Source organism: Ictalurus furcatus, chromosome 6 (genome assembly GCF_023375685.1).
Source record: "Ictalurus furcatus strain D&B chromosome 6, Billie_1.0, whole genome shotgun sequence".
Classification (NCBI taxonomy): domain Eukaryota; kingdom Metazoa; phylum Chordata; class Actinopteri; order Siluriformes; family Ictaluridae; genus Ictalurus; species Ictalurus furcatus.
This window is the reverse complement of record NC_071260.1, coordinates 3,897,751-3,924,556: the sequence shown is the minus strand read 5'-3', so window position 1 is coordinate 3,924,556 and position 26,806 is coordinate 3,897,751. Positions and strand designations below refer to the sequence as shown.

General features: G+C 40.8%; 1 protein-coding gene across 1 annotated transcript in view; it reads left to right on the top strand.

Moving 5' to 3' along the window:
- ttn.1 (titin, tandem duplicate 1) overlaps positions 1-26,806 on the top strand; it is a 147,315-nt gene that overhangs the window by 101,085 nt on the left and 19,424 nt on the right. The window contains exons 171-189 of the mRNA XM_053626264.1: positions 26-313; positions 408-998; positions 1,082-1,186; positions 1,272-1,469; positions 1,558-1,854; positions 1,944-2,531; positions 2,609-2,911; positions 3,402-20,570; positions 20,659-20,955; positions 21,047-21,634; positions 21,724-22,026; positions 22,119-22,415; positions 22,520-22,807; positions 22,918-23,217; positions 23,436-23,738; positions 23,850-24,155; positions 24,249-26,015; positions 26,123-26,416; positions 26,517-26,801. Coding sequence (XP_053482239.1) covers positions 26-313; positions 408-998; positions 1,082-1,186; positions 1,272-1,469; positions 1,558-1,854; positions 1,944-2,531; positions 2,609-2,911; positions 3,402-20,570; positions 20,659-20,955; positions 21,047-21,634; positions 21,724-22,026; positions 22,119-22,415; positions 22,520-22,807; positions 22,918-23,217; positions 23,436-23,738; positions 23,850-24,155; positions 24,249-26,015; positions 26,123-26,416; positions 26,517-26,801 — 24,567 coding nt within the window. The remainder of the gene's footprint in view (positions 1-25; positions 314-407; positions 999-1,081; positions 1,187-1,271; positions 1,470-1,557; positions 1,855-1,943; positions 2,532-2,608; positions 2,912-3,401; positions 20,571-20,658; positions 20,956-21,046; positions 21,635-21,723; positions 22,027-22,118; positions 22,416-22,519; positions 22,808-22,917; positions 23,218-23,435; positions 23,739-23,849; positions 24,156-24,248; positions 26,016-26,122; positions 26,417-26,516; positions 26,802-26,806) is intronic.

Here is a 26,806-nt window from a genome sequence, read left to right as displayed (position 1 = left end):
TATTAATTTTTTTTTTTTTTTTCAGAACAACCTGGACCAGTTTTGGACTTCAAGGCCTTGCTAGTAACCAGAGATTCATGCACGCTTTCATGGAAGAAACCAGTTAGTGATGGTGGTAGTCGAATAATTGCATATGTGCTTGAAGTTCTTAATGGTGAGGACAAATGGAAGGAGCTTTTAAGATCCAAGAACATGCAATATAGTGGTAAAGATCTTCATGAAGGAAGGGAATACAAATATAGAGTAATGGCAACCAACGATGCGGGCGATGGTCCAGTTAAGGAACTCTCAATTGTGGCAAAGGATGTTTTTGGTGAGAGTATATAATGTATTGATAATATATAATAGAATATTAAATTACTTACCATATGTCTACTGTCTCTAACTTTTTCTATTTCTTTGTGCAGTTTATCCCAGCTGTGATTTACGGGATTTGCCAAACTTGAGCTACATAGCAAAAGAGGGAAGCACTGTTCGACTCAAGATTCCTATCAGTGGTAAACCTGTCCCAACAGTCTCATGGAAGAAGGGTGAAGATGAAAATTTGACTGACACTGGAAGAGTTTGTGTGGAATCTACTGCTGTTAATACAACTCTCCTGATTCGGGACTGCCAGAGGAGTGATGCTGCAAAATATACTATCACTCTTCGTAATAGTGCAGGATCAAAAGAATCCTCTATCTTTGTAAGAGTCGTTGGCAAACCAGGTATTTGTACAGGACCTGTCAAGTTTAAGGAAGTAACAGCTGATGGAGCTACCTTAAAATGGGGTGTTCCTAAAGATGACGGAGGATCAGAAGTCACCAACTACATTCTAGAGAAACGTGATTCCATTACAAATATGTGGGTAACTGTTTCCTCAGCAGCGGACACAAACAGTTATAGAGTGTCCGGTCTCCACGAAGGAACGGAATATATCTTCAGAGTTTCTGCAGAAAACAAATATGGAGTTGGGGAAGGTCTCAAATCTGAACCTATGGTTGCCAAGCATCCATTCAGTAAGCGCACTTTAGGATTCTTCTCAATTACAACAATTGCATATTATAATAAACTCAATTTAACATTTATATATTTCCATCAGATGTACCTGATGCTCCGCCTGCACCACAAATCTTGAGCATGCGTCATGACTCAGCAACTTTGGCTTGGTCTGATCCACGAAAAACAGGCGGTTCACCAATTACAGGTGTTAAAACATTTATAACTTTAAAAATTTATTTAAAAATCTGTATTTGATCATTCATAATTATATAAGATACATGTGTTTTCAGGATATCATGTGGAATTCAAGGAAAGAAACAGCATGTTATGGAAAAGAGCTAACCCAACACCTTTAAAAATGAAAGACTTCAAAGTAAAAGGTTTAACTGAGGGCCTGGAATATGAGTTTAGAGTGATGGCTATAAATTTGGCTGGTGTTGGTAAGCCAAGTCCTCCAACTGAGCCAATGGTTGCATTGGATCCTATTGGTAAGTAAGGCCTATTACTAATTGCAATATTTACTCTATTCAGTTTCACAGTATACTATTATATTTTAAACTGTTTGCCCTATTTTAGATCCTCCTGGTAAACCTGATGTAATCAGCATCACAAGAAGTACCGTAACACTTCAATGGACCGAACCTCAGTATGATGGTGGACACAGACTTACAGGTTACATTGTTGAGAGACGTGACCTTCCTACCAAGGTCTGGGTGAAAGCCAACACTGTAAACGTTGTGGAATGTGCATATACTGTGGCTAACTTGCAGGAGGGTTGCAAGTTCGAATTCAGAATCAGAGCCAAGAATGCAGCTGGGGCAATAAGTCCACCATCTGAACAAACCGATACTCTTGTCTGCATGGATGAATATGGTAATGTTTTTTCTATGTTGCTTGACTAATGCTTATTTGCATTTGAATGGAGTACATATTTAAAATACTTTTCTTTCATTATCCCACAGCGGCACCAACCATTATTATTGACCCCACAGTAAAGGAAGGGCTTACGGTCAGAGCTGGAGACACAATAGTTATTACAGCAACAAGTATTTTAGGCAAACCTGCACCAAGTTCTGTCTGGTCAAAAGGAGGAAAGTACTTCAAGCCATCAGATATATGCCAGATTGAAACGACTGCTACGTCCTCTACTCTATTTATCAAATATGCAAGCAGAAAGGATTCAGGGGAGTATACCATTACAGCAAGCAATCCATTTGGTGTCAAAGAAGAGAATGTCAAAGTAAAGGTGTTGGATGTTCCTGGGCCCCCGGGACCAATTGAAACAAGTGGCATATCATCTGAAAAGGTTACTTTGACCTGGGCACCACCTAGTGAAGATGGCGGCTCTGCAATTGAGTATTACATTCTAGAAAAGAGGGAAACAAGCCGTCTTCTTTGGACAATTCTTGCAGAAAAGGTTATTGACTGCCATTTTGTTGCAAATAAACTAATCCAAGGGAATGAATACATATTCCGTGTATCAGCTGTCAACCATACTGGAGCTGGTGATTTTTCAAATTCAGAGCCTGTGAAAATGGTGGATAATTATGGTAAGCAGAACTAATTACGAACAGTGTACATTCCCTCTCTGCATAATCAGTCTAAGCAAAACATCTGTTTCTTATAGGCCCCCCAGGCCCCCCAGCAAGACCAGAGGTGGAAAATGTTGGAGGTAGAACTGCTACAATTACATGGAAGAGACCAGCTGATGATGGAGGCAGTGACATCACAGGTTACATGGTTGAGAAGAAGGAAAGAAAGGGCATAAGGTGGTCAAAAGCATCAAAGAAGACTGTACCTGTCCTACAGTTTGAAGTACAGGGCCTCACAGAAGGAGAGGAGTATCAATTCAGAGTAACCGCTGAGAATAAGGCCGGCTTTGGGGAACCCAGTGAGCCATCACAACCTGTTAGAACAAAGGTCATGGCAGGTAAGTAAAACCTGTAGAAAACTAGCATTGGGAACCTATAGTTCCCGAGTCAGGAATGGCTCTTTTTGCAATTCCATATGGCCTTCCAGTAACAGTCTACAAACCAAGAGTAAATAATACACCTGATTATATATAATCTTACAAGACTGTAAGCTAATGTTGGTGGGGAACAAAAAAAAAAATCACAATATGCTTAACTTACAACAAATACACTGGTATGAATATTTAGGATAATATGAAGTCAGCGAGGAGGTCAGGGTTTATGTCAATTTGCTCTAAAAACACAAATGATGTCATTATCCAACAGTAAACTTAGTTTACCAAATATTGCAAAATAAAATCTATTCTTTTTACAGTAGACTTTTTACACAATACTTTGATATAGGCTAATAGACTATGTTTTTGCTTTTCCACTGAAAAAAATTCCATTTTCTAAATTGCAAGATGTATACTTGCAATTTATTTTCCAAATATATTTTCTTTCATTTAGATGTACCCGGACCCCCAATCAACCCAAGAGTCACGGATACAACAAAAACCACAGCTGAACTGCACTGGGGCAAACCTGTTAATGATGGTGGCATGCCTGTTACAGGCTATACTGTTGAGCACAAAAAGGATGGAGAAGAGACATGGGTGAAGGATACAACTACACCTTTAATGATCACAGAATTTGTTGTTCCAAACTTGGAGAATGGAGCAAAGTATCATTTTAGAATTAGTGCCATGAATGCAATGGGTGTTGGGGAACCAGCACAAACAGTAGATCTTATTGAAATTGTTGAACGTCAAGTAATCCCAGACCTAGAACTTGACATTGAATTGAGAAGAACACTAGTTGTCAAAGCCGGATGCTCTATTCGCATATTTGTTCCAATTAAAGGGCGTCCAACTCCATCTGTGACTTGGACAAAGGAGGATACTGCTCTAAAAACCTATGCAAACATTGACAGTACAGAGTCTTACACTCTTTTAGTCATTCCTGATTGCAACAGACACGATGCAGGAAAATATGACTTGACATTAGAGAATGTTGCTGGAAAGAAGACTGCCTATGTGAATGTTAAGGTTTTGGACTCTCCTGGGCCTCCTATCAATCTTAAACCCAAAGCCATTGACAAGGAAAGCATTACACTTCAGTGGGAACCACCTCTTATTGATGGTGGTGCAAAGATTACTAATTATATCATTGAAAAAAGAGAATCTACTCGCAAAGCATATGCTACTGTAGTTACAAAATGTGCCATGTGTTCTTTAAGAATTCCAAATTTGTTAGAGGGGTCAGAATATTATTTCAGAGTATCTGCAGAAAATGAATTTGGAATTGGTGAAGCAGTAGAAACCCTAGATCCCATCAGAGCATCTCAAGCACCAAGTCCCCCTGAAACAGTCACAATTACTGATGTTGGCAAAAACTCAGCTAGTCTTGCATGGACCAAACCAAAACATGATGGTGGAAGCAGAATAACTGGGTATGTTATTGAGGCTCAAAAAAAAGGAACAGACCAGTGGGCTCATGTGACCACTGTAAAGTCTTTAGACTTTACTGTAAAGAATTTAAATGAAAATGAGGAGTATATATTCCGTGTCATGGCTGTTAATTTATCAGGCAGAAGCCATCCTCGTGAAAGCAAGCATATTGTTATAAGAGAACAAAACACAGAACCAGAATTTGACTTGCGGGGTATCTGCCAGAAGACAGTCATAGCAAAGGCTGGAGATGACATAAAGGTTGAGGTACCCGTAATTGGACGTCCTAAACCAACCGTAACCTGGCAAAAAGACCATCAAGCTCTCAAGTTAACACAGAGGACAATGATTGAAAATACCTCTACTTCAACCATCTTGATTATAAACGAATGTTTAAGAAGTGACACTGGAGTGTACTCAATTACAGGGAAAAACATAGTTGGTTCAGTTACTGATAACATCATAATCAAAGTGCATGATGTCCCTGGACCACCTAGGGGACCAATCAAATTAGACAAAATATCTCGTGATTCCATTGAGTTCTCATGGGATTTGCCTGAAAATGATGGAGGTGTACCAATAAATAACTATGTAGTTGAAATAAGGGAAACCACCACTCAGAATTGGACAGAACTGTCTACATTGATTATTCGAACAACATTTAAAGCAACTCGTCTAACAACAGGAGTGGAATACCAATTTCGCGTAAAGGCCAAAAATAGATATGGTGTAGGACCTCCAATTACCTCAGAGGCTGTTGTTGCAGCTTACCCATTTAAGGTGCCTGGACCACCAGGCACTCCCAAGGTTGTCGAATTCACAAAGGACAAAATGACAGTTGGCTGGAATGAGCCAGTTAATGATGGGGGAAGTGACGTTATTGGATATCATATTGAAAGAAAAGAGAGGAACAGCATTGTCTGGCATAGAATTAGCAAAGCTCGTGTGGTGGGAAACCTTTTCAAAACAACTGGACTGGAGCCTGGCACTGCATACGAGTTCCGTGTGATGGCTGAAAATGTAGCTGGAATTGGGAAACCAAGCAAAGCATCTGAACCTATGCTTGCTCTTGATCCAGTGGATCCACCCGGTCAGCCTGTACCAATCTATGTGTCTAAAAATACAATCACAATTCAGTGGACAAAGCCTGAATATGATGGTGGGTTCAAGATTACGGGATATATTGTGGAAAAAAGAGATCTACCAGCTGGGCGCTGGATAAGGGCCAACTTCACAAACATTATTGAAACCACATTTACTGTTAGTGGTCTAACCAAAGACGCATCCTATGAATTCCGTGTACTTGCAAGAAATTCAGCTGGTGCTGTTAGCAACCCATCAGATGTATCAGATCCAATAATTTGTAAAGATGACATCGAAGAACCAAAAATTATGGTTGATGCCAAATTTAAGGATGTTGTGCTTGTTAGGGCAGGAGAAGTCTTCAAACTTGATGCTGACGTTTCAGGCCAGCCACTGCCATCTATGGTTTGGACCAAAGATGGAAAGGACATTGAAAACACTTATAAACTGCAGATAAAAATGACAGACCTCACTGCTTCTTTGGTTAACAAGGACTCTCTTAGAAAAGATGGAGGTCAATTTGTTCTGACCGCTACTAATGTGGGTGGATTTGCTAAACATATATTCAATGTTAAAGTCCTTGATAGACCAGGACCACCTAGAGGACCTCTTATGGTTTCAGATATCACTGCAGAAAAATGTGTGCTTACATGGGCTCCACCTGAAGATGATGGTGGGGCAAACATTGAACACTACGTAATTGAAAAACGTGAGTCAAGCAGACTTGCTTGGACAAATGTGGCAACAGACTTGCAGGTTACGCAGTACCAGGTAACAAAATTGCTTAAAGGAAATGAATACATTTTCAGAGTGATGGCTGTTAATAAGTATGGAGTTGGGGAAGCCCTTGAGTCTGACCCAACAATTGCAGATAACCCATATGTTCCACCCGATCCTCCACAAATGCCTGAGATTACAGCTGTCACAAAGGATTCAATGGTGCTTTGCTGGGGAGCTCCTGCAAACAATGGTGGAAGTGAAATTACTAACTATGGCATTGAGAGACGAGACAGAATTGGTTTACGCTGGGTAAAATGCAACAAGAGGAAAGTAACTGACTTACATTTCAAGGTAACTGGACTTGTTCCAGGACATGAATATGAATTCAGAGTTTTTGCAGAGAATGTAGCTGGAGTCAGTGCACCAAGTCCCTCATGTCCCTACACAAAAGCCACAGACACACTGTTCAAACCAGGCCCACCTGGTAATCCAAGGATATTGGACACAAGTAGTTCCTCCATCACACTTGCATGGAACAAACCACTGTATGATGGTGGCTCTGAAATTACTGGATACATTGTTGAGACCTGTATACCTGGAACTGAAGAGGAGGAATGGACAATTGTCTCTCCTAAAGAGGGTGTGAAAGCAACATCATTTACTATAACAGCTCTTAAGGAGAATCAGGAATATAAAATAAATATCTCAGCTGTTAACAGTGAGGGTATTGGAGAAGCAGCATCTGTTCCTGGTTCACCAAAAGCTGAAGAGAGACTCTTACCACCAGAAATTGACCTTGATGCTGACCTCCGTAAAGTTGTGAACATTAGAGCATGTAACACCTTAAGGCTCTTTGTGCCAATTAGAGGAAGGCCAACTCCTGAAGCCAAATGGTCAAGAGAGAATGATGAACCTTTGGATAGAGCTACAATCGAGAGTACATCATCTTTCACATCCTTAATAGTTGGAAATGTGAATAGATTTGACAGTGGTAAATATATTTTGACTGTGGAGAACAGCTCTGGAAGCAAATCAGTTTCTGTGACTGTTAGAGTTTTAGATACACCTGGTGCACCACAAAACCTCCAAATCAGCAATGTTACCAAAGAATCTGTCTCACTTATATGGGATCCTCCACTAAATGATGGTGGCACAAAGATTAAGAACTTCATTGTTGAGAAACGTGAGGCAACAAGAAAGGCCTATGCTACAGTTAATGCTAACTGTCATAAAACAACATGGACTGTTGATCAGCTTCAAGAAGGATGCAATTACTACTTCAGAATACTGGCAGAGAATGAGTATGGCATTGGTCTCCCTATTGAAACCAGTGAATCAGTCAAAGTATCAGAAAAACCACTTCCTCCAAGAAAGATTACACTTCAAGATGTGACAAAGACAAGTGTCACACTGTCATGGGAAAAGCCTGAACATGATGGAGGAAGTAGAGTAGTTGCATATGTTGTAGAGATGCAGAGTAAAGGCAGTGAGAAATGGACACAGGCCATGATTGTCAAGGTACCAGAGGCAATTATTTCTGGGCTTACTCCTGGTGAAGAGTATATGTTCCGTGTTTCAGCTAGAAATGAAAAAGGTACCAGTGATCCTCGCCAAATTGGTGTTCCAGTGATTGCCAAAGATCTTGTAATTGCCCCATCTGCCAAATTGTTATTTACAACATTTAGTGTTCTTGCTGGAGAAGATCTGACAATAGATATTCCATATATTGCTCGTCCCAAAGCTGCAGTCTCTTGGATGAAGGATGCTACACCACTTAAGCAAACAAGCAGGGTTAACTTCTCTTCCACAGACAACCAGCTAAATCTTGTAATCAAAGAGGCATGTAGAGATGATGTTGGCCAGTATAGCATCAAACTTTCAAACACAGCTGGTGAGACATCAGTGAATATAGGAGTGGCTGTCCTTGGCAAACCTGGACCACCAGTTGGCCCAGTGAAAGTTGAAGCAGTAACAGCTGACAGTGTCACTATTTCATGGAAACCACCAGAGTATGATGGAGGATGCACCATTAAGAACTATCTGGTGGAGAAAAGAGACACATCCACAACAAACTGGGTAGTTGTAGCAGCAAATCTAGCCAGAACCAAGGTTAAAGCTGGAAGGCTAAAAACAGGAACTGAATATCAATTTAGAATCACTGCTGAGAACAGATATGGCAAAAGCCCTCTGCTTGTCTCAGAGTGTGTTATTGCACAGTACCCATATAAGCTTCCAGGACCGCCTGGAACACCGTTCATTCATTCTTCAACCAAAGACAGTATGATTGTGATGTGGAATGAGCCAGTTATTGATGGTGGAAGCACCATTTTAGGTTACCATCTTGAACGTAAAGAGAGAAACAGCATTCTCTGGGTCAAGCTTAATAAAAGTATAATCCAGGACACAAGTTACAAGACCACAGGCCTTGAGGAAGGCCTTGAATATGAATTTAGAGTGTATGCTGAGAACATTGTTGGTACTGGAAAGGCAAGCAAAATATCACAGGGACATGTCGCTCGAGATCCTTGTGATCCTCCTGGTACACCTGAGGCAGTTAAAATGACAAAGGATTCCATCACTATCATGTGGACGAAACCCGAGTATGATGGTGGAAGCAAGGTCACAGGCTATATTGTTGAAAAGAAAGAATTACCTGAAGGACGCTGGCTGAAGGCAAACTTCACCAATGTTATTGAGACAGAGTATACTGCCACAGGTCTCACAGAAGACCAAAAATATGAGTTCCGGGTTATTGCAAGAAATGCAGCAGGAGTTTTTAGTGATCCTTCATATAGCACTGGGCCCATTACTGCAAAGGATGAGATTGAACCCCCTCGCATCAGCCTAGACCCACATTACACACAGGCAATTGTTGTAAATGCAGGAGAATCCTTTAAGATTGATGCAGATGTACATGGAAAACCACTACCAACAATTCATTGGATGAAGGGTGATCAAGAACTAGGAAACACCATTCATCGTGAAATTAAAAACACCACCAGCTTTGCATGCTTGTCTGTAAAAGAAGCCAAGCTTGCTGATGGTGGCCAGTACACTCTGCTGCTAAGGAATCCGGGTGGTGAGAAATCTGTCCAGGTCAATGTCAATGTTCTAGATAAGCCTGGAGCACCAGAGGGTCCCATATCCATTACAGGGGTTACCAGTCAACAGTGCTGCCTTGCATGGAAACGTCCAAAACAGGATGGTGGAAGCACAATCACTCATTACATTGTGGAAAGTAGAGAGACAAGCAGACTCATCTGGACTCTTGTTGAACCCAAAGTTCAAGCGGAAACTTTGAAAGTAGCAAAACTCCTTGAAGGCAATGAATATATTTTTAGGGTTTTCCCAGTGAATAAGTTTGGAGTTGGTGAAGCACTTCAATCTGACCCAGTTCTTATTAAGGATCCATTTATGCTTCCAGATGCTCCAAAGGGAATAGAGGTCTCTGATATCAAGAAAGACTCAATGCTATTAAGTTGGGAGGCACCTACAAGTGATGGTGGCACACCTGTCACTGGATATATCATTGAAAAACATGACAAGGAGGGTGTTAGATGGATCAGATGCAACAGGAAAACGGTCACAGACCTAACCTTCAAAGTCACTGGGCTACTTGAGGCCCACCTCTATGAATTTAGAGTTGCAGCTGAAAATGCTGTTGGGGTTGGTGAGCCTAGCTCAGCAACAGTATTCTATAAAGCTCTGGATCCAGTGTTCAAGCCAGGTCCCCCACATAATCCTAAGGTGATAGACACAACCAAATCATCCGTGTCACTTGCATGGGGGAAACCTATTTATGATGGTGGATGTGAAATCCAGGGATTTATTGTTGAGTCATGTGAGGTAAAAGCAGCAGCAGTGGAGATAAAACCTGCTCAGGAAGCTGCCGTTGCAGAGGCTGTCCCAGTGGCTGAAGAATGGACTATGTGCACCCCAGCAACTGGTGTTAAATTAACACATTTTACAGTACAAAATCTCAAAGAAAAACAGGAATACAAGTTCAGAGTATGTGCAGTTAACAAGGTTGGTGTTGGTGAGCATGCAGATGTTCCTGGTCACATTCAGCCAGAAGATAAAACAGAGGAGCCAGATCTGGATATTGATCCAGAGTTTAGAAAGCTTGTCAGTATTAAAGCTGGGCGATCTCTCAGAATTTTTGTTCCCATTAGAGGACGTCCTACACCACAAATTAAATGGGAGAAGGATGACTGCCCCATTAAAGAGACAGCACATGTTGAGGTCACGAGTGGTCACACTTCTCTTGTGATTGATAAATTAAATAGAAATGACAGTGGAAAGTACACTGTGATTGCAGAAAACTCATCTGGTATAAAGTCTGCAACCATCATTGTGAAAGTTCTTGATACTCCTAGTGCTCCAGTTAACCTTAAAGTTCAGGAAATTACAAGGGAGTCTGTCACTCTTTCATGGGAACCTCCTGCCTTGGATGGAAGTGCTAAGATAAAAAATTATATTGTTGAAAAGCGTGAAACTACAAGGAAAACCTTCTCTGCTGTTGTAACAAATTGCCATAAATTGTCTTGGAAAATTGAACCACTTCAAGAGGGCTGTTGTTACTATTTCAGAGTCCTTGCAGAGAATGAACATGGTATTGGAATACCTGCAGATATTACTGATCCTCTGAAAGTATCAGAAGTGCCACAATGCCCTGGAAAATTAAGCATTGTAGACATTACAAAAACAAGTGTCTCTCTTGCTTGGGAAAAACCACTGCATGATGGTGGCAGTAGAATTCTTCAGTACCTTGTTGAAATGCAAGTGAAAGGAAGTGAAAAATGGTCAGGTTGTGCAAATGTAAAAACACTAGAGGCTGTTATTAATAACTTGAACCCAGGTGAGGAGTACACTTTCAGAGTAATTGCTATTAATGAAAAAGGAAAGAGTGACCCAAGAACCCTTGCAGTCCCAGTACAAGCAAAGGATCTTGTTATTGAACCAGATGTTAGGCCTGCATTTAACAATTACAGTGTTCTTGTTGGAAAAGACCTGCAAGTTGAAATTCCAATTTCTGGACGCCCTAAACCGAAGGTGACATGGATAAAGGATGGTACATCCCTAAAATTCACAACAAGAGTGAACATTTCAAATACACCACATAGTACAATTCTTAGCATCAAAGAAGCTACCCGAGAGGATGGTGGCATGTATGGAATCAATGTGTCAAATGTTCTTGGGCAAAAAGATGCAACACTTGAAATAATCACACTTGACAAACCAGGACCACCATGTGGTCCTGTAAAATTTCTTGAGGTCACAGTATCAAGTGTTACTCTGTCATGGGAACCACCAAAGTACACTGGTGGTTGCCCAATTTCAAACTACATTGTACAAAAGAGAGACACAACTACCACTACATGGGAGAATGTTGCAGTTTCTCTGGCAAGAACAACACTGAAAGTCTCCAGACTAAAAACTGGGGCAGAGTATCAGTTCAGGATTATTGCTCAAAACAGATATGGCAAGAGCTATGGCTTAGATTCCCCAGCTGTTGTTGCACAGTACCCATATAGGGAACCAGGGCCACCTGGTACTCCATTTGTGTCCTCTCTGTCAAGAGATCACATGGTTGTTGAGTGGCATGAACCTGTTTCAGATGGAGGCAGCAGCATTATTGGATATCACCTTGAAAGAAAAGAGAGGAACAGTATCCTTTGGACAAAGATCAACAAGACCTTGATTCAAGAAACAAAATTCAAAACTAGTCCTTTGGAAGAGGGAATTGAATATGAGTTCAGGGTCTATGCTGAAAATATTGTTGGAATTGGTCGGTGCAGCAAAATTTCAGAGGGGTATGCGGCCCGTGATCCATGTGATCCACCTGGCACCCCAGAAGCTATTCATGTTAGCAAGGATTCAATATCAATCCAATGGACAAAGCCAGAATATGATGGAGGAAGTGTGATAACTGGTTATACTGTTGAGAAGCGTGATCTGCCAGAGGGACGTTGGGTGAAAGCTAGTTTTACAAATGTCATTGAAACCCAATTTACTATTAGTGGGCTTACAGAGGGAGCTAAATATGACTTTAGAGTAATTGCAAAAAATGCCGTTGGCACCATTAGCAAACCATCTTTCAACAGTGGACCTATTGCTGCACTGGATGAAGTAGAGCCGCCAAAGTTTTCAATTGATCCTGAATATACTCAGATCATTATTGTGAATGCTGGGGATACATTCAGACTTGATGCAGATGTACATGGCAAACCGATACCTACAATGCAGTGGTTCAAGGGTGATAAAAAACTTGAAAACACAATGAGATGTGAGATCAAAAACACTGAAACCCGGGCTATGATTGTCTTAAAGGATGTGCTCAGACATGATGGTGGGCAATATACCCTTCACCTCACCAATGTCGCTGGCTCACAAACTGTTGCATTCCAGGTAAAAGTACTGGACAAACCGAGTCCACCAGAAGAACCTCTTCGGGTCACAGGTGTATCAAGTGATAAATGTACACTGTCATGGCGTCCCCCGCAACACGATGGGGGAAGCCCCATCACTCATTATATAATTGAACGACGTGAAACAAGCCGCCTTGCTTGGACCATTGTCTCAGCTGTTTGTAAAGCCACAATGTTCAAAGTGACAAACCTTCTTGAAGGCAATGAATATATCTTCCGTGTCATGGCTGTCAACAGTTATGGTGTTAGTGAGCCAATTAATACTCCATCTGTAATTATGAAGAATCCATTTATAGCCCCTGGATCACCACAAATTCTGGAGGTGACCAACATTGCCAGGGATTCTATGACTGTGTGCTGGAGTGCACCAGAGAATGATGGTGGAAGTGAAATTGTTGGCTATATCATTGAAAAGAAGGATCGTTCTGGAATCAAATGGACCCGATGCAACAGACAAAAAGTCACTGATGTATGTTTCAGAGTGCAAGGCCTTATAGAGGATCATGAGTATGAGTTCAGAGTGTCAGCTGAAAATGCAGCTGGAATTGGTGAACCCAGCTTACCTACATCATACTACAAAGCTTGTGATCCTAAATATAAACCTGGCCCTCCCACACATGCACATGTAATTGACACCACAAAGAGCTCCATTTCACTGGCATGGGGAAAGCCTCTTAATGATGGTGGAAGTGCTATTCAAGGATACATTGTTGAGATATGCAAAGCTGAGGAGGATGAATGGACTATGTGTACTCCACCAACTGGCCTGCGTGTTAATAAATTTGAAATAACCAAACTAACAGAACAACAGGAGTATAGGATTCAGGTATGTGCTATCAATAAATTAGGTGTGGGTGAGCCTGCAGTTATTCCTGAGCCTGTGAAACCAGAGGACAAACTTGAAGTTCCTGAAATTCATCTTGATTCAGAGTTGAGGAAAGGTATAGTTGTCCGTGCTGGGGGATCATTTAGAATCAGTGTGCCTTTCAAGGGAAGACCAACACCAGAGATTAAATGGACTAAAGATGAAGGGGATTTGTCGGAGAAGGCCATAATTGAGAAGGGTTTCAATTTCACACTGCTTTCAGTTGACTCATGTGACAGAAAAGATTCTGGAAAATATACTGTGTCCCTTAAAAATAGCAGTGGCACTGCATGTGAATTTGTGTCAGTAAAAGTTTTAGATACACCAGGAGCTCCACTTAACTTGGTGGTAAAAGATATTAAGAAAGACTCTATTACACTTGTTTGGGATCCACCACTTATTGACGGAGGTGCAAAAATCAAAAACTATGTTGTTGATAAGCGTGAATCTACAAGAAAAGCATATGCTAATGTCACAACAAAGTGTAGCAAGACAAGTTTCAAGGTAGAAAATCTTGCAGAGGGGGCTCTATACTACTTTAGAGTCATGGCTGAAAATGAATATGGAATTGGTCTACCAGTTGAAACCAAGACTGCATCCAAGGCTTCTGAAGTACCTCTATCAGTAGGAAAGATCATGTTGACTGATGTTACCAAAGTAAGTGCATCACTGGCCTGGGAGAAACCAGAGCACGATGGTGGAAGCAGGATTGTAGGCTACTTGATTGAAATGCAGCCCAAGGGAACAGAAAAGTGGGGTGTAGCAACATCTGTCAAAACATGTGAAGGCACTGTCACTGGGCTAACAGCTGGTCAAGAATATTTGTTCCGGGTTCTTGCTTATAATGAGACAGGAAAGGGTGAGCCAAAGCTTCTTGCTGCTCCTGTCATTGCCAATGACTTAACTATTGAACCAAGCCTAAAAGTACAGTTTAGTACATACAGTGTCAAATCCGGTGATGATCTTAAATTGGAAATACCTGTATTTGGACGTCCCAAGCCAAAGGTTACTTGGATGAAGGATGGACAAGCTCTTAAAGTGACATCAAGAATCAATACTTCAAACACACCAACATCGGCCATTCTACAGATTACTGAAGCCAGTAAGGATGACTTTGGAAAGTATACAATTAGTGCAACAAACAGCACTGGTACTATTACAGAAGAAATTGGAATCATAATCCTTGATAAGCCTGGTCCACCAACTGGCCCTATTAAAGTGAATGAAGTAAGCAATAGCTTTGTAACAATCTCATGGGGACCTCCATCTTACACAGGAGGCTGCCAGGTGAAGCACTATATTGTTGAAAAGCGAGACACCACTACCACAACATGGGAAGTTGTAGCTGGATCAGTTGCCAGAACATCTCTTAAAATATCAAACTTGAAAACTGGTGCTGAGTACCAGTTTAGAGTCATTGCTGAAAACAGATATGGCAAGAGTTCTTCTTTGGAGTCAAAGGCAATTGTGGTTCAGTATCCATACAAATCTCCTGGGCCACCTGGAACTCCATATGTGAAATCTGCCACCAAGGATCAAATGATAATTGAGTGGAATGAGCCTGTCAATGATGGTGGAAGCTCAGTAATTGGCTACCACTTGGAAAGCAAAGAACGGACTAGTATCTTGTGGACAAAGTTGAACAAGACTCTCATTACAGACACCATGTTTAAGATATGTAATCTTGAGGAAGGAATTGGTTATGAATTCAGAGTATATGCTGAGAACATTGTTGGTATTGGCAGAGCGAGCAAGGTTTCAGACAGTTTTGTGGCTCGTGATCCATGTGATCCACCTGGTACTCCAGAAGCTATTTCTATTTCAAAAAACCATGTGGTAATACAATGGACAAAACCTCAATATGATGGTGGCAGCAAAGTAACAGGATACATTGTTGAAAAGAGAGACTTGCCTCAAGGCCACTGGATGAGGGTCAACTTTACCAATGTGATTGAGACTGAATTCACAATCAGTGGTTTAACAGCAGACCAACAGTATGAATTTAGAGTAATAGCAAGAAATGCTGCTGGTATTTTCAGCGAGCCATCTGAAAGCACCGGTCCAATTACCACAACAGATGAAATTGAACCTCCAAGTGTTTCAATGGATCCTAAATACCAAGATGTCATTGTTGTCAGTGCTGGAGAAAATTTAGTTCTTGATGCAGATATTCATGGAAAACCCATTCCTGATGTTCAGTGGCTGAAAGAAGGAAAGGAAATGGACAGGACACTACGCATTGAAAGAAAAACAACACAGAAAAGTGCCGCTATTACTGTCAAAGACTGTACACGATTAGACAGTGGTCATTATGACCTTGTATTAAGAAACACTGGTGGAACAAAAACAATTCCCATTACAGTAAGGGTCCTTGATAGGCCAGGCCCACCCACTGGACCACTAAATATAACTGGTATAATGTCTGATAGATGTAATCTGATTTGGACTGCGCCTTCTCAGGATGGTGGTGCTAATATTTCTCACTACATTCTTGAGAAGAGAGAAACTAGCAGGTTATCATGGACTCAGGTTGATTCAAATATTCACACTACCAGTTATAAGGTGACAAAGCTCCTGACAGGTGATGAATATATTTTCAGAGTTATGGCTGTCAATAAATATGGAATTGGTGACCCACTGGAGTCTGAAGCAATAATTGCCTGCAACCCATACAAGCCACCAAGTGCACCATCAACACCAGAAGCAAGTGAGATAACAAAAGATTCAATGGTTCTATCATGGAATGTTCCAGAGAGTGATGGTGGAACAGAAATTATTGGTTATCACCTGGAGAAACGTGACAAAGACGGTGTAAGATGGACCAAGTGCAACAGGCAGAAGCTTTCTGACTTGCATTTCAAAGTAACTGGTCTTTCAGAGGGGCATTTCTATGAATTCCGTGTGGCTGCAGAGAATGCTGCTGGCGTGGGTGTACTAAGTGACTTATCTCTGTTCTATAGAGCAGTCAATGCAACAACTCCTCCTGGTCCACCACATCATCCTAAAGTAACAGATTATTCAACCTCATCTGTGTCTCTGATTTGGGGTAAGCCAGCTACAGATGGCGGGGCATATATCAAAGGTTATATTGTTGAGATGAAAGAGGCCACTGCAGAAGAATGGACCACATGTACACCTCCAACAGGTTTACAGGCAACATGCCTAACAGTGGAAAACATCAAAGAAAATGCTGAGTATAACTTCCGGGTATGTGCCTTCAATTCAGAAGGAGTTGGAGAACCTGCTGACGTTCATGGCTCTGTAACTGCTACTGAAAGAATTGAGACACCAGAGATTGAACTCGATGCGCATCTTAGAAAAACTGTCTCTGTTCGTGCAGGTGGATCACTTCGTCTGTTTGTTAAAATTAGAGGTAGACCTGAACCATCTGTGAAATGGGAAAGAGAAGAGGGGGCTTTAACTGAGAGAGCGGTGATTGAAACTACTAGTTCATATACCATGCTTGTAATTGACAATGTCAATAGATTTGATAGTGGGAAATATGTTCTATCACTTGAGAATAAGAGTGGCACAAAGTCAGCATTTGTGAATGTCAGGGTGCTTGACTCACCAAGTGCGCCACAGAATTTTGATGTCAAAGAAGTTAAGAAAGACTCAGTGACTCTCTACTGGGAACCTCCTCTTACTGATGGTGGAGCCAAAATAACCAATTACATTGTGGAAAAGCGAGAATCTACAAGAAAAGCTTACACAACTGTCACAAGCAACTGCATGCAAAATTTCTTCAAGATAGAAGAACTTCAAGAGGGAGGAATATTCTACTTCCGAGTGTGTGCTGTTAATGAGTATGGCTTTGGTTTGATGGCAGAAACAAAAAATCCAGTCAAAGTTGCCCAGGTCCCTATGTCACCAGGAAAGGTGACACTTGTGGATGTTACCAAGAACAGTGTGACTCTTGCATGGGTGAAACCTGCCCACGATGGTGGTAGTAAAGTTATTTGCTACAATGTAGAGATGCAGTCAAAAGGCACAGACAAATGGGTTGCATGCACTACAGTGAAAGTTCCAGAAGCTACTGTGTCTAACCTTACACCTGCTGAAACATACTCTTTTAGAGTAATTGCATTGAATGAGAAAGGCAAGAGTGAACCCCAAGAACTTGGTGTGCCTGTTCGTGCTACAGACATAGAGATAGAGCCTTCAATTAATCTGCTCTTCAACACTTACAGTGTTAAGGCAGGAGATGACCTTATTATTGAAGTTCCTGTAAGAGGCAGACCAAAGCCAGTGGTTTCATGGAAAAAGGATGACCTACCTCTTAAGCAAACAAGTTCTCTCACAATAAAAAATACCACAGTATCAAGCAAGATTGTAATCAAAGAAGCTTCTATTGAGCATGTTGGGAAATATGAAATCACCCTAGCTAATACAGCTGGCACCATTTCCACAGATATCAATGTTGTGGTTCTTGACAAGCCAAACCCACCAGCTGCAGTAAAGGTTGATGCTGTGACTGCTGACTCCATTACTCTTTCATGGTCTCTCCCTGAATATGATGGAGGGTGCTCCATTAATAACTATATGGTTGAGAAGAGGGATACCAACACAACAGTATGGCAGATTGTTTCATCAAACATTGCCAGAAATTCAGTCAAGGTATCTCGACTGACTCATGGTTCTGAATACCAATTCCGTATATATGCAGTGAACCGCTATGGAAAGAGTAAGCCTATTGACTCTCCTGGAATTACAGCAGAATATACATTCAAGCAACCTGGGCCACCTGCTACTCCCCGTGTGGCTCATGCTACCAAGTCCTTCATGCTTGTGACATGGAATGAACCAGTTAATGATGGAGGTAGCACAGTTCTTGGATATCATTTGGAACGCAAGGAGAGAAGCAGTATTCTATGGACAAAGGTGAATAGGATTCTCATCAAAGATACTGAATTTAAAGTAACTGGCCTTGAAGAGGGCATGTTTTATGAGTACCGAGTATATGCTGAAAACATTGCTGGCATTGGAAAGGTCAGCAAAGTTAGTGAGGCTATAGCTGCTAGAGATCCATGTGATCCTCCTGGTCAACCAGTGGTCACAAGCATTACTAGATCTTCTGTCTCTCTCTCTTGGACAAAGCCTGAATATGATGGAGGGGCCAAAGTTACAGGTTATATAATTGAACGTAAAGATCTTCCAGATGGTCGCTGGATGAGATGCAACTTTACCAATGTTCCTGAAACATACTTTGATGTTACTGGTCTTACTCAAGATCAGCAATATGATTTCCATGTCACTGCGAAGAATGCTGCTGGACAGTTTAGTGAGCCATCAGATAACACAGGCCCTATCACAGTCAAAGATGATGTAGATCCACCACGAATTATCATGGATGTCAAGTTTAGAGATGTTGTTGTTGTGAAAGCAGGAGACACCCTAAAGATCAGTGCTGACATTGCTGGACGCCCATTACCAGTGGCATCATGGACAAAGGAAGGAAAAGAGATTCAGCTCAGTACAAGAATTCAGATAGCTGCAACAGATACTAGCACTATGATAGTAGTGAAAGACTGCAAAAGGAGTGACTCTGGAAAGTATGCCTTAACATTACAGAATGTCGCTGGTACAGTAACTATGCCGGTGAAATGCGTGATCCTTGATAAACCTGGACCTGCAGCAGGACCTTTGTCAGTAACTGAGCTCACTGCAGAGAACTGCACACTGTCATGGGGACCACCACAAGAAATTGGTGGTGCAGATGTCACACATTACGTTGTTGAGAAAAGAGAGACCAGCAGTTTGGCATGGATAATTGTACAAGGAGAGGTAAAAACTAGAACATGCAAGGTCACAAAGCTCCTCAAAGGCAATGAATACATATTCAGAGTTTTGGCTGTAAATAAATTTGGACTTGGTGAACCTCTTGAAAGTGAACTAGTCAAAGTCATTGATCCATTCACCTTTGCAACAGCACCAACAAATGTTGAAGTAACAAATATATCCAGTGAGGAGATGACTGTAACTTGGGCTAAGCCTGCTTCTGATGGAGGCAGTGAAATATGTGGCTATGTGATTGAACGACGTGAGAAATCAAGTCTTCGATGGGTCAGAGTCAATAGGGAGCTTGTAAAAGATGAGAGAGCTATAGTATCCAAACTAAGAAAAGGAAGTGAATATGAATTTAGAGTATTTGCAGAGAATGCTGCAGGTTTAAGTCCTCCTAGCGAGCCATCTGCTCCAGCTACAGCAAAGGATGCTTTACTTGTGCCAGCCCCACCATCTAAACCAAAGGTTCTTGACTACACAAAGAGTTCGATAACAATTACCTGGAACAAGCCATTGTCAGATGGTGGAACACCAGTCCTTGGATACAGAGTGGAATACAAGAAAACAGAGGATGAGGAATGGGCTGTTGCCATTCAGATGACAAAGAGCACTGAGTACACTGTTTCTGGTCTTACAGCTGATCTGGAATATGTCTTTGCAGTTAAATCAATAAACAAAATAGGCCTAAGTGAGCAATCCCCAGTTTCCGAACCACAGGCAGCAACAGACAGAAAGGAGGAACCAGTATTCGATGTTGATATTGAGATGAGGAAAATGCTGATTGTCAAGCATGGCAATTCATTCACAATGACAGCACCATTTAAAGGAATACCAGTGCCTTCTGTCACATGGTCTAAAGAAGGTGTTGACCTCAAATCCAGAGCTACAGTTGAAACAACTGGAAAATATACATCCCTAACTATTGAAAAGGCAACAAGAAATGACTCAGGACAATATACTGTTACACTGGACAATGGTGTTGGAACTGCAACTTTGCCTGTGGTTGTCAAAGTACTTGATTCCCCGGGACCACCAGTTAATGTGAAGATTAAAGATGTGACAAAAGATTCTGCCACAGTTACTTGGGAAGTCCCAGAAAATGATGGGGGTGATGCTGTAAAAGCCTACCATGTTGAAAAACGAGAAGCTAGCAAAAAGGCCTGGGTTTGTGTAACCAATAACTGCCACAATCTGGTCTACAAGGTAGAGGACTTGCAAGAGGGTGCAATCTACTATTTCAGAGTCATTGGAGAGAATGAATTTGGTATGGGTGTACCTGCTGAAACAAAAGATGCAACTAAAATAACTGGTAAGTTTTTGCTTTGACTTATGCCAGAATTAATTATGTTCTTTTGTAATACTTAGACTCTGAACAAAAAAATGTTTTGTTCCAACAGAAATACCAAGCCCACCTGCCAGACTTGGAGTAGCTGGAGTAACAAAAGACAGTGTTACAATAGTATGGTCAAAACCAGAGCATGATGGTGGAAGCAGAATTACAAGCTACCTCATTGATGCTCTAGAGAAGGGACAGCAAAAGTGGGTGAAGTGTGCCACTGTAAAAACCAATACTCACACAATCAAAGGTTTGCGAGAAAATGCAGAGTATTTCTTCAGAGTTCGTGCTGAGAATCATGCAGGACTCAGTGATCCAAAGGAAATGATCATTCCTGTAATTGTAAAAGATCAACTAAGTGAGTGTCATTTCATTTCTTATATGTTTGCTTACCTTTTTCTGTTAAATTAAAATGTCAAATTCTGATTAAATATGTGCTTTCTTCGCAGGTGCCCCTGAATTTGATATGAAGAACTTCCCACACAACACTGTTTATGTGAGGGCAGGATCAAATCTGAAATTTGAGCTTCCTCTCACTGGCAAGCCCATGCCAAAGGTGGCAATGACAAGAAACAATGTTCCAGTGAGGTGTGGAAAGAGATTTAGTTTTGAAGTAACACCTGATAGTCTTAATATCAGCCTCAAAGAAAGTATTGCAAGTGATGCTGGAAGATATGACATTGTTGCCTCCAATACCAGTGGAACAACCAAGATGTTCATTAACATACTGGTGTTAGATAGACCAGGTCCTCCAGTCGGTCCAGTTGAAATCAGTGATGTTGGAGAAACATCACTATGCCTAAAATGGTTACCACCTGTATATGATGGCGGTAGTCCAGTGACCAATTATGTTGTGGTCAGACGTGAAACAAGCACACCAGCTTGGGTAGAGGTGTCATCGACAGTTGCCAGGAATGCAATTAAAGTCACCAAATTAACAAAGGGTGAAGAATACCAATTCCGAATTAAAGCGGAGAATCGCCTTGGTATCAGTGATCACATTGACTCTCAAACTGTCATTGTGAAACTTCCATACAGTGAGTACTTATTTACTGTATTCTATAACTGTTACTACAGTAATAACATAAATGTAACATTTACATTTACTTTTGATTGTCAATTTAAGCGATTCCTGGGTCACCATCAACACCATGGGTGAGTTTTGCTTCAAGAGAAAGCATTACAGTTTGCTGGCATGAACCTGTAGTAGATGGAGGAAACCCAGTATTTGGATACCATGTCCAAATGAAAGAAAGAAGCAGCATTCTGTGGCAGAAAGTGAACAAGACAGCAATCCCTGCTAATCAAATAAGGGTGACAAACATATGCCCGGGTATGATTTATGAATTCAAGGTTGCTGCAGAAAATGCTGCTGGTATTGGTAAATTCAGCAAGACATCAGAGGAAGTACTTGCGATTGATGCTTGTGGTAAGTTCCTGAGATTATACAACCAATTTTTAGAAAATTTGTAAAATCAACAGAATCACTAGTACATGCTAAAATCTTTGTTTTATTTTTAGAACCTCCAGCAAATGTGAGAATCTCTGGGATTACAAAGAACTCAGTTAGCCTTGTCTGGCAGAAGCCTCCCTTTGATGGTGGATGTAAAATCACTGGCTACATGGTTGAGAGAAGAGATGCTCCAAATGGCAGATGGACAAAGGCTAACTTTACCAATGTTATTGAGACAAACTACACTGTGTCAGGCTTGACACAAGATCAGTCATATGAATTTAGAGTCTTTGCTAAAAATGCAGTTGGATCTGTAAGCAATCCATCTCTTATTGCTGGACCAGCAACTTGTGTGGACATTTCTGGTAGGTAACCCACTTTTTTTCATATTGACTGATTTTTTTATACCTACAAATTAAGTATTTAAAGGTAGTAGTTTTACATACTATTTCTAAACCTCCCCTTTTAGGTGTCCCGGTAATCGACCTGCCTCCCGAGTACCTAGATGTTGTGCAATATAAAGCTGGAGCTTCTGTTAAGATAAAACTAGGAATTATGGCTAAGCCACTTCCAACAATTGAATGGTTGAAGGATGGAAAGGAATTAGTGTCAAGTTCACAGCTATCAATTGAGAGCACCACTGATTCATCTGCCATTCTTATCAAGGATGCCACTCGTCTTAACACTGGGACATATGAAATAAAGACCAAGAATGTGTTTGGCACAACTTCTGCCTCCATCAGAATATTGATTCTAGGTGTGTTGCGTATTTGACATTGATAGCCTGAAAGATATGCCTTTTTGATGAATTTTGCATGCCCTGAGATATTAATACTTTTTTTGTCATTTATATTTTAAAATTACTAGACAAACCAGGCCCTCCAGCTGGAAATATTGAATTCAGATCAGTAACCGCTGACACCATAATAATTGCTTGGGAGCCAGTAGCAGATGATGGAGGTTCCACAGTCACCCATTATATTGTGGAAAAACGAGAGACAAGTAGAGTTGTATGGTCTACTGTTTCTGACCATATGCAGGAACGCATAGTCTCTGTCCAGAAGTTGGTCAGAGGAGGCGAATATGTCTTCCGTGTCAGAGGAGTGAACAAATTTGGAGCTGGAGATCCTCTGGAGTCTGAACCAGTTATTGCCAAGAATGCATTTGGTATAAAACTATAATCATTTCGCATTTATTTTATATAAAAATATGTAATATATAATAACATATAATGTAAAAATATAATAGTTTTAAACATGTATTTTATATATCATTTTTAAAATATTTAAAATAAGTCAAATGAATTATAATTCTGATGAAGGTAAGTTAATAAAAGTTTTTTTTTTTTTTTTTTTTTAAATCTATTTTTCCATCTATTTTTCCAGTTACTCCTGGACAACCTACCACACCAGAGGCAACAGAAATCACTAGAACATCCATGAAAATTGTATGGGATAAACCAGGAGTGGATGGTGGTAGCATGGTTACAGGCTACTATTTACAGAGACGTGACAAGAAGAATCTGCGCTGGATTAAAATTAACAAAGACCCCATATGTGACACCACAGCAAAGGTCTATCACCTGACTGAAGGAAATGAATATCAGTATCGTGTGTGTGCAATCAACAAAGCCGGAGAAGGTCCATTTTCAGATGTTTCTGAATTATACAAAGCAGCTGACCCTGTTGGTAGGTATTTCTGTGTCAGTTGTTCTTTATTATCATGCTGACTTTATTTTTTTCATTGTTAGCGCTCAAATATGGAATAAGTCCTAACCTTATTTTGTAAATCCCCTACAGATACACCTTCTGAGCCTACTAAACTCAAAGTTGTTGATTCAACTAAAACTTCAATTTCTCTTGGATGGTCCAGGCCAGAGTATGATGGAGGCAGTGAAATTACTAGCTACATTGTGGAGAAAAGAGACAGTGAGGAAGGAGAATGGGTAGTGATAAGTAAAAAAGGTGAAGTCAGAACTACTGAGTATGTTGCTTCAGGTCTTATGCCAGATGTTGACTACTACTTCCGTGTATCTGCTTTGAATTGTGCTGGACGTGGAGACCCAATCGAGATGGAGGAACCAGTCCAGGCTAAAGATATTCTTGGTATGTGCATATTTGTAACTTTTTATGCTGGTTTTAACGTATTCTTTTTGTTACAAGTCTCATTTGTCATAAATTTTGTGATTTCTTTTGCAGAGGAAGCTGAAGTTGACAAAGATGTTGCAATGAGAACTCATTACATTGTCAAAGCTGGAAAAGATGTTGAGATCATGGTTCCTCTAAAAGGCAGACCGGCTCCAAGTGTTTCTTGGAAGAAAGAAGACCAAAACATTGATAATGACCCTAAATATTATATACACAACACATATACTTCATCATGTCTCGTACTTTCACATGTAACCCGTAATGATAGTGGCAAATACACTATTGAGATATCAAATGGAGTAGGACAACCAAAATCATTGACATTATCTGTAAAAGTACAGGACAGTCCTTCTGCCTGTAGAAATCTGGTCCTGAAAGATGTCACTCGCGGCAAAGTGATCTTATGCTGGGAACCTCCTCTGCTTGATGGCGGTGCTGAAATTACTAACTATATAGTTGAGAAAAGAGACTCTTCAAAGCGCATATACGCTGCTGTAACCAACAAATGCATGGAAACGACATATGAAATTGATGAGCTCTCTGAGAAGATATCATACTTTTTCCGTGTATCAGCAGAAAATGAAAATGGAGTTGGTGAGCCATGTGAGACAGCAGAGCCAATTAAAGCCACTGAGAAACCTGGTACTGTCAAAGATCTTGCTATGAAAGACTCTTCAAAAACATCAGTAACACTACAGTGGAACAAACCAGATTATGATGGTGGTAGCATTATTACCGATTATATAATTGAAAAGAAACTTCAGGGTCAAGAAGAATGGGCTCCTGCTGGAACAAACAAGCATTGTGAGCATGAGGTCACAAAACTTAAGGAACTCACAGACATGTTCTTCAGAGTCTGCTCAAAGAATGAGAAGGGCAACAGTGACTTTACAGAGATTGGTCCAATTAAAGTAAAAGACTATATCATTCCACCAGAGGCAAACCTTGAGGAGTATCCTGATGGACAGGTCAGTGTTCGCATTGGTCACAATGTACATATTGAGCTTCCATACAGAGGTAAACCAAGGCCGTCAGTTATTTGGCTAAAGGACAATTTGCCACTGAAAGAGAGTGAAAAGGTTCGCTTCAAGAAGACAGAAAACAAGGCAACTCTTACGATAAAGAATGTAGAAAAAGAGAATGGTGGTAAATATACGCTTACGCTTGACAACAAGATCTGCAGGAAATCGTTCCATATACAGGTCAATACCCTTGGAACACCATCCAGGCCCATTGGACCAATTCGTTTGGATGAAGTCAGAGCAGAAAGTATAAGGATATCTTGGGATGAACCAAATGATGATGGTGGTGGAGAAATAACCTGCTATAGTGTTGAAAAACGTGACACCTCTAAGCCAGATTGGAAGATGGCTTGTTCAAGTGTTATAGGTACTACATTCAATGTACCAAATTTAATCAAAGGAACACAGTATCAATTTAGAGTATGCGCAGAGAACAGGTACGGTGTGAGTGAGCCTCTAGTTTCACAAAATGTTATTGCAAAGCACGAGTTTAGACCCCCAGGTGCACCAGGCATGCCATTTGTCTACAATGTCACTAATGATGGCATGACTATTCAGTGGGACGCACCTATTTTTGATGGTGGTTGCCCAATACTTGGTTACAATGTTGAAAAGAAAGAGACAAACAGCATCATGTGGCAAAAGGTCAACACTGTCTTGGTGACTGCAAGGGAATATAGAATTATCGGCCTTATTGAAGGACTGCAATACCAATTCAGAGTCTATGCTCAAAATGATGCTGGATACAGTCGTATGAGTGATGAGAGCAAACCAAATATGGCTGTTTCTCCTGTTGGTGAGTTAATTTAATTAATTATTTTTAAAATCTGAAACAATCATATGTGAAAACCCTGATTCCCACTGAAAACTTATCTTAATGTTTTAATGATATTTACATCATAGATCCTCCTGGGACTCCTGACTACATTGATGTAACAAGTGAATCTGTGAAACTGAAATGGGATGCACCTAAAAGAGATGGTGGAAGCAAAATTGTTGCCTACAACATTGAGAAACGTCAGGGCCAGGGTCGCTGGTTGAAGACGAACTTCACAGATGTAACTGAGACAGAGTTTATAGTGACTGGTCTAACTTGTGGTGAACGGTATGAATTCAGAGTTATAGCAAGGAATGCCATTGGCACCATCAGCCCACCTTCTCAGTCTTCTGGCTATGTTCTCATCAGAGACGAAAGCTGTAAGTTCATACAATACAATACAATACAATACAATACTTGCATACTCTAACACCCCTTGTATTATAATTAATGGTAATTAATTCTTTCTATCCTTTACAGCTGCTCCAAATATTGAATTTGGACAGGAGTACTTTGAAGGGGTTGCCATCAAAGCAGGGGAAAACATCAAGCTTAAAGTCTCAATTATAGGAAGACCAACACCCAAGATCAAATGGTTCAGGGATGATGTTGAACTAACTAAGAAGATGGTAGATATCACAACAACTGTTGGCTCAAGCACCCTCTTTATTAGAGATGCTGACCGCTCTCACCGTGGGGTCTATTCTGTAGAAGCCAAGAATCCCTGTGGAACCAAGAAAGAGCAAATTAAAGTTGAAGTCTTTGGTATG